The sequence below is a fragment of the Eurypyga helias genome, unplaced genomic scaffold (genome assembly GCF_000690775.1).
Source record: "Eurypyga helias isolate BGI_N326 unplaced genomic scaffold, ASM69077v1 scaffold29338, whole genome shotgun sequence".
In the NCBI taxonomy this organism is placed as follows: Eukaryota; Metazoa; Chordata; class Aves; order Eurypygiformes; family Eurypygidae; genus Eurypyga; species Eurypyga helias.
The window spans coordinates 14,950-22,799 of NW_010268268.1; the positions used below are offsets into that span (position 1 = coordinate 14,950).

At 50.9% G+C, this 7,850-nt stretch overlaps 1 protein-coding gene across 1 annotated transcript in view; it reads right to left on the reverse strand.

The window, feature by feature from the left end:
* LOC104514139 (alanine--tRNA ligase, mitochondrial-like) overlaps positions 1-6,678 on the reverse strand; it is a gene marked incomplete at its 5' end in the record, with an annotated part of 7,760 nt that extends 1,082 nt beyond the window's left edge. Inside the window, 8 exons of the mRNA XM_010157706.1 lie at positions 628-738; positions 1,142-1,264; positions 2,737-2,845; positions 3,942-4,051; positions 4,481-4,618; positions 4,838-4,978; positions 5,388-5,501; positions 6,509-6,678. Coding sequence (XP_010156008.1) covers positions 628-738; positions 1,142-1,264; positions 2,737-2,845; positions 3,942-4,051; positions 4,481-4,618; positions 4,838-4,978; positions 5,388-5,501; positions 6,509-6,678 — 1,016 coding nt within the window. The remainder of the gene's footprint in view (positions 1-627; positions 739-1,141; positions 1,265-2,736; positions 2,846-3,941; positions 4,052-4,480; positions 4,619-4,837; positions 4,979-5,387; positions 5,502-6,508) is intronic.
* Positions 6,679-7,850: the final 1,172 nt, after the last annotated feature.

Genomic DNA, 7,850 nt, shown 5'->3' on the forward strand with positions numbered 1-7,850 from the left:
TGAACCCCTGTCAAAAGTGGGATAGACAGTCCCCAGCTGCTCTCCTGCACGTACACATCACCATATTTCTCAGGAAGGCTTCTGGGGCAAGATGCTCCTACTTTAAGAAAAGGAAAGTTACTGCTGAGAACATTAAGTCACCAATAAGCATTTCCAAAGAGATTTTAATGTTAATTGGCAGAGCACAAATGCAATGGGAAGCCACAGCATATATCCATAAGGCTGGGAGAAAGGCTCTGTCCTGCCACTGACTTACTGTATGACCTTGCAAAGCCCACTGTCAGGGTCATCTCATGTTCCCCATGTATAAACAGGGAGGGGATACCTGCCTGTTGGCATGTGCCAAAGTGCTGGTACGAGGTTCTCCATCTCACAGGCAGAGACACACAGGCATTCTGCAGGCCAAAAGCCCAGTCATTCACTGCATTTTAAGTGATGGCCCTGGTAACGCCAGGGAAATTCATCCAACACGGCTTGTGCTGTACCATGTGTGACTGTACCTGCTTCCCTCTGCTTTCTAACGGGACCCTAAGGCTGTGAAGTGTGACAAAGACACCAGGTCCACTGGTGTATGCCACACAGTGCTAGCAGAAAGCTGCATATGCCAGTGTGCTGCTGCCACCGTACCTGCTGCACCTCCAGCTTCTTGACAGCAGTGTTGGCTGTTCGCTGTAGCGCTCTGAGGACGGTCTGTAGTTCTTTTCTTTGCCACTGGGGCATTGCAGTGCTGGACACCACCTGCAAGACAATTTGCTGTGTAAGGGCACTGAACCGTACCTAGAAACAAACTGCTAGTTCTCTGGGAGGTCAGGCTGGAGCCTAGACTCTTCCCAGGCCTCCCATACCCCTGTGTGATCAGGCCAGCCAGGTGTACAGCCTCCTCTTTTCAGCTGGGTATCGAAAGCCTGGGAATCCTTTTTCACTGCTTCACACTCCCTCCCACTGCTTTCTCTCACATTCCCACTGGCAGCAGGTCACCTGCAACAGATGCACCTAGGTATTGGATGAAATCCTTGTGACCAAAGTGGCACCAACACACCCCTGACCGTGGTAAGACATGAACCTGGTAGGGAAGAAGTCATGTGCCTCAAGCACACAGAGCCCATGCTGGGATTGTTGTGTAAAGGAGTGCAATCCTTACTTTGGTCAACTGGCCCACTTCTTTGGAGACGTTCTGCATCTCAGGAATAGAGGTGCTCCTCTGCTTCATTCGTAGGGAGACAGAGTCCACTTCCATAGCCAAGCACTGGCCTACTTCCCGGGCCTGGACAGAGAGAGAGAACACTTCAAATGCAACAACAGAAAGAATGATCAGGGACAGAAGAAGTGGGGAGGCAGCAGACTCAGACGCTGAAGTTCTGCTCAGGATTCAGGGGGAAAACACCTACAGAGGCTTTAAGAATGCCCATCCCCAAGAAACTCTGAAATAGAGCGTTCCTCTCTGGATCTACAACCGACAACTGTGACATCCAGGGGACCAAGCTGTCATGTAGTTGCTTCCTCAGCGTCTCACAGTAAATAATCCGTATTTCACTGAGGAAAAACTTGGTAGCCTCATTTACTTCTTCATGCTCTTTTCCATTAGCAAACATGCTCTTGAAACTACTGACTGAAGAAATAAAAGAAACACCAAAACTAAAAGAAACCTCATCAGCTGTTCAAGTGTATTTCCTGAGTTCAGCTGATCTTGGTGCGTTTCTTACTGCTTCCCCCAACACCGATGCTACCATTAAAAAAAAAAAAAGCTAAGATAAGCTTTTTTCACCAGTGCCAATCCTTATGGTTTGGAGCATTTCCTCCCTGACAGATCTTTGTGCCCATGACGGTCTTGTGAGACTTCAGACCAGGACAGCAGAGAGCGTGTAAGAAAAGCTGTAGACAGGGAGGACTGCTCTTCCTAGCTAGGATACACGTCCCTTGCTTCAAGTCACTCCCTCCTGCCTGCAGTCTCCCTTGTCTGATTAACAAGAGGCACACAGCTCCTCCCGAGGGCTCTCCAGGTCAGCATTCCAGCAAAGCATGCAGATGTGCCCTGCAGCTTTTCACTCCTCCGCACTCAAGCAAGCCTCGCTAGGGACACAGATGCACAGGGGACAGCCAGCCACAGAGCAACGGATCTGCAGGGGTGGGCTTTGCCTTCGGTCTCCCCAGCTCCGCTGACAGCGAGTCACTCCCCTCTGACTGCAGCCTTAGAAGAAGCGAGCAAGGTTGCGGGCCCCGTGACACTTCCAGATATTCAAAGGACAGGGCGATCTCATGGACACAATAGTAGGCTGCTTACTTTTTATACAGACCCAGCTGGACCAGAAGCACGGTTTAGCAGGAAGAAGACTAAAGAAAAGAAGCAAAAGGGCTGTAAGAATGAGGCTAGAGCCCTGTAACCATAAAGGGTGAATCCAACCGTGATAGGCAGGAGGTCAAACCAAAGCATACCACCTGGGGACTGAAACTTATAGTCCAGAGGCTTCCTGATATTTTGAGTTCCTGTCTTAGAAAAGGGGTCCTGAGGGGAGGAACGAAGGTCAAGTAGACAGGAGACTAGGAGGGGTGGACTGAATAGTGAGGTACAGCATCAGAGCTGTGTTCAGGGGTGAAAGAGGAAGCCGGATGAGACACAGCAGGGCGGCTCCAGCCGAAGCAAGGGGAAGCTAATTGTCTAAGCAGAAATCTAGCAGGAAGTTGGGTCCTTCCAGCATTGCCCTGACATGGCGGAAATCTCCGTTCCTCCTTTCGTACCTGCTTGGCTTGTCTCCCTGTCACGGCAATGACACGGCTGATCCCTTTAACAAGCTGGCGCTCACTGATGATGGCCAGATCTTCCACAGCTCCTGTCTGTAGGAGGTGCCTGCAAAGTCAACAGAGAACAGGGAAGAAAACAACCTGCTCCCTGGGAACAGAAATCAGGAAGCCTGCTTGTCTTTTAGACAACTCTCAAGTCTGGCAGCCTCTCCCCAACCCCAATAGCTTCAATCCTTTCTCGTCCCTAAAGTCCTGATGGCACCCTGTCAGGTCAGAGACAGAGTTGAGGCTACCCCAGAGGACCCTCTGCAATTCCTGCCCAGCAGGCTGCTGTTAAATGATGCCTAACAGCCAAGTTCCGCCTTGCTTGCCTCTCCTCTCCTGCATCAGTGGAGCAGATTGGGATTTTTTCTTCTACTCAGCTGCCACGGAACCTTGTAGAAAGTAATTTTCCTCTCCAGCTCCACCACTCTCTTGTCAGGGCAGCTCACAGACTGGCCAATAGACTCCAGCTGCAGGGTAGTTATGCCAACCTCCCTTTTCCTTCTTGGCTACTCAACACCAGGCACGAAAACAGGAACACTGTCTCAGGTTCCGTTACCACAAGCAATCACTTCAGACAGCTTCACAAGGATTGATCATGACTACTCCCATGCAGTTTCTGGTCCCACTACTCCCACACCAGAATGATCTCATCACTAGAAACTTGCTCATTTTCAGCTGCATCTGCTCAAAGGCCAATTTGTTCCTATATTTTTGGCAGCATTGCCCTAAGATTAACTCTTCTAGTCTCATTACTGTTAAAAGCAGACGAGGGCGAAGATAATTAGTTAAAATAATCAGAGGGGTTTCACAATCATCTCAGCCTCCTGCTGGCTCCCCAGCACTTCTGCAACCCCAAAACCAAAGCCTTGTAACTCTGGTGTGACAGGCCACACACCACTTTGCCACACTACTGGTGCCTTGTGGCTTCCAGGTTGGTTTCAGACTACGAAGCAAGGAAAAACGCTTTGCATTTCACTGAAGCTTTCTCATCCTGGGACCTCCAAAGCTTCGTAACTAGCCCACATCGCCCTCACAAGATCTTTCCCTCAAGGAAGCTTAGTTGAACAGGGACAGGGAGTGGAGCTTGCAAGAATGTGTCTACCTCTGCCCCTAGTGCCCCCAAAACCACCTTCTGACTGCAAGTAAAAATCACTTACGTCCCACAGCAGAGTTCCACAGAGGTCTGCAATGCAGCCTCAGAGTCGCGGGTCAGCACAGTCTCCACAGGGACCCCCAGGGACACTATCCTCACTGGATCTGGATACCCCTGACAGAGGAGACAGAGGTCAGCAGCTAACAACACGGTCCTTCAGGGGCACTTACAGACTAACTACATGGCTTCAGGTCTCTGCCTCCCTTTTCCCCTATTCTAGAGAGGCCCAGGATCAGGGGCAGCGCTGCCTCTCCCCCACAACCAGCCACCATGGGGAGAAAGAAACAATTGGGTGACACTACAAGCTTTTGGTCCGAAGAAATGAGCAGAAAGCCAATGCATCACCGGCCTCCGCGTTTTACAACACAGCGCTCCTGAGATCCCATCTCTGTCCTATTCTCCTTCACAAGTTTTGGGAGCCAATTCCCCTGCAGAAACCTGTGGCATCAACATCTCTTGTGACCCAAGAGATGTTCTTGTGACCCAGATGGTTCCTGCTTAAGGAGAAGGCTTGTGAAGATGTGTGCTGCCATCCTGTCATACCTCATCCAATGCACGGAGTCCCTGAACTCTTCTGGCCAGCACGAGGGGAACCTCAGCCATATGCACAACCTCATTTCGTTTAATCACCTCCTGGACCACTTGCTCCACTTGCTGCAGCTGCTCCACAGTCACAGGGCCCTGAGGAAGTAAATCAGTCACCTTATGGAGAAGCCTCCTGAGAAGTACGAACAAAGGAAGGAGAACTGAGGTAGGGCCTCCTGGTAACTCAGTCTGGGCACACCACTCTCCCCCTGCATGTCATCTTCCCTAACTTGTAAAAGGGAACTGTAAAGAAAATCCCTGGAGAGAATGCCTGTATGGCTGAGACCAAGAACACGGAAGTCCAGGGTCACCCACCTTGGTATCAAAGTCGAAGCGCAGCCGCTCCGCTGTCACATGGGACCCTCGTTGTTCCATGCTGTTCCCCAGGACGTGGCGGAGCGCAAAGTTGAGCAGGTGGGTAGCGGTGTGGTTCGTCATGCAGGCCAGCCGCTGGGCCTGAAAGCGCAGACAAGTTGGCAGGGAGCACTGGTTCTCCACAGCTCAGGGGAGCAGGGGATGGCACGGAGAGAGAAGGGAAAGGCTGCATGCCAGAGGGTGGGAGAAGATGGGAGAAAAAACAATGGGTAGCATAGCTGTCAGACTAATTTATGTCACAGGGCAGATGATCTTTTCCCATGGGATCACCTCCGCAAAACAGCAAAGGGTAGGCTGGATACTCCTGGACAGACCAATGGCTCACAGAAGATTGCAGAGTTGCTTGTGAGGTCTCCTTCCCACTGTACATCACCATGAAGAGCAGTCTCAGGCACGTAAGAGACGAGGCTCTGCTGTGCCCAGATTACTTGGGACATTGCAAGACTCTCACAGCAAGGCTAGGAGAAAGCTGAGAGCAGTGAGTTATCACCTCATCCACGAAGAGCTGTACTTGGTCCCCAGCACGCAGGGTTTCCACAGCAGTGACCTCATGGACCACGTAACCACCAGAGAGATGAACTGACTCTACGGGGAAGAGTATATCCTGAGCAAAGAGAGACAGAAAGACATTAGGACACAGGGAACATCCAAATACCTATGCTAAGTGCCTGCTTGATCTGACTGGGTAACACAGCCCCCACTGATCCCTAAAAAGACAGGGATGGGGTAGGAAAAGCCCAGGCAAGCTTACTGCAAATGTAACCAGAGTACCTCAGACCTTCCTGGCACCCAGCCACCAGCTGCACAACGTGTTGAGGCTGCCAGCTTGCAGTGGAGGGGCAGCAACACCACCCGTGGTGATGAATTTTCCTAACAAGGATGCTTGTCCATAAGAAAATGGACAGCAGCTGCCAAGACACCCATCTCAGGCATCCAAGGTGCCATTTCTGCCTCACTGGGCTGGCAAGGGAAACTTGATCCCTGCTTCAGCTTTGGGAGGAGTGCTGAGGAAGGCACTGTCACATTCTGCAGGGAAGGGAAGTGCCCAGGGGAGATTCTCAAGAGCTGGAATGTGGAAGGGAAGAAAAGCTGCACCCCATGCAACTTCCTCAGAGAGGGTCAAAGGTCTCCCTCTGGCAAGCTTGAAGGATCATGATGCAGAGGTGGAGATCCTCCTTGATGCTTCTGGGAGGGATAAGAGTTTTTGCACTGGATCTCTTGGGCACTGCTTGCAGTCACCCAGGACTGGACAGAGATAAGTTACTCAGCTCATGGACTCTGCAATCGTTGATTGCCTTCTCTCTGCACTGCAGCCCCAGCTGGCGAGAGCACAGCACACTCAAGGGAGAACCAGGGAGACTTTACAGGCTTCCCCAGCAAGATGAAATTATAGAGGGCTGAGAGGTAACCTGAGCAGAAAGTACATCAAGTACACCTCTATGAGGTTACTGCTGCTTCCCCCTCACCCCACCACCCCTGACACAAAGCCAAAGGAACTGTCAAGAGTCAGCAGCTTGCAAATGGACACAGTAAAACAGCCCGTCACCTGGGGAAGTCAGCCTAGCCTCAGTATCCATGTCTGCCTTCGGGTAAGGCAGCAACGGGTCCTACCTGCTGTCCTAAACGTATCATGTAGCCTTGGTCAGAGGCTTGCCCGCCCTGCTCTGCATAGAAGTTAGTCCTGTCCAAGATGACACCACAGCGTTGCCCTGCCCCAACTTCCTTCTGGAGAGCCTGATTTCTGTACAGCATCAAGACAGTGGCCTGGCATGGGCTGAACTCTGTCAGGGGAAGAAGATGGCAGCAATTAGCGCACACACCCTGTCAGACTGCAACATGAAAGGAGGGGTCACTTCCCCATGCCAACCCTGCCAACACCCACTCTGTACCAAAAGCTGGCACTTTCCTTTGTGTTGATGGGAGAGGAGCAGCTATTAGCAGAAAGGACAAAGGATCTGTTATTTGGAACTGTCACCCCTCGCTCACCTAGTGACAGACCTGCAGAGTAGCAGGTAAACAGGCAGGGACAACCATCCTGGCTCCACACAAGCCTGATGGAACAAGATGTGGCACAGACACATCGGCATCTTGCTACGCTGCACGTCTGGCCAACCTGCCTGCCTTCTGTGAAGGTATGACAGACTCAGTGATCAAGGGAAGACAGAGATGTTTCCTTCCTTGATGCAGTCAGCTTCTAACATGCTCTCCTGTAGGCTCCTTGAAGCAAAATTTGGGTGATATGGACTGTACAGGTGGACCATAAGGTGGGTATATAACTGGCGGGGCAGCTGGCCCCACAGAGAATTGCTCAACAGTTCAATGTTCAACTGATACTCAGTTACTAGCAGAGCTACTTGGTGGCCAATATTAGGGCCAACACCACTTAACATCTCAATCAACGACTATCCACAACAAGATGGGATGTGCCCATATCCTGCTTGTGTATGACAATGACTTGCTGGGGTCTGGTCAATGCACTGAAGAGCAGGGCCGCTTGCCAGAGGCATCTCAGCAGGCTACAGAAATGGACTGACAGAAACCTTGGGGTCCTCAGGAGCAAGCTGAACACAAACAAAGCCAGCAGGACAAAGAAAGTGGTTATTCACTGCTATTTAGCATCTTCACCCCTATTTAGCATCTGAGAGACTACATTTGGGCACAGGAAGTTCTGCTTGGGCATAAAAAAAAAAACCAAAAACTTTCTGCACTAAGAGTGAAAAAGAGCAAGGAAGAGAGAGGCTGTGGGATCTCCATCCTTAAAGATACTGAAAACTTAAATGGACAAGGCTCTGAGCAACCTGATGCAGCTGCGAAGCTGATGTTTCTTCAGTGAAGAAATTGGACATGCAGAGATCCCCTCCAACCTGAATCATTCCATGATTCAGAGACTGAGGAAGTGGGACAGTGCTAGCTTGGAGATTTCAGCCAATGTCACAGATTCACAGAGTGGAAG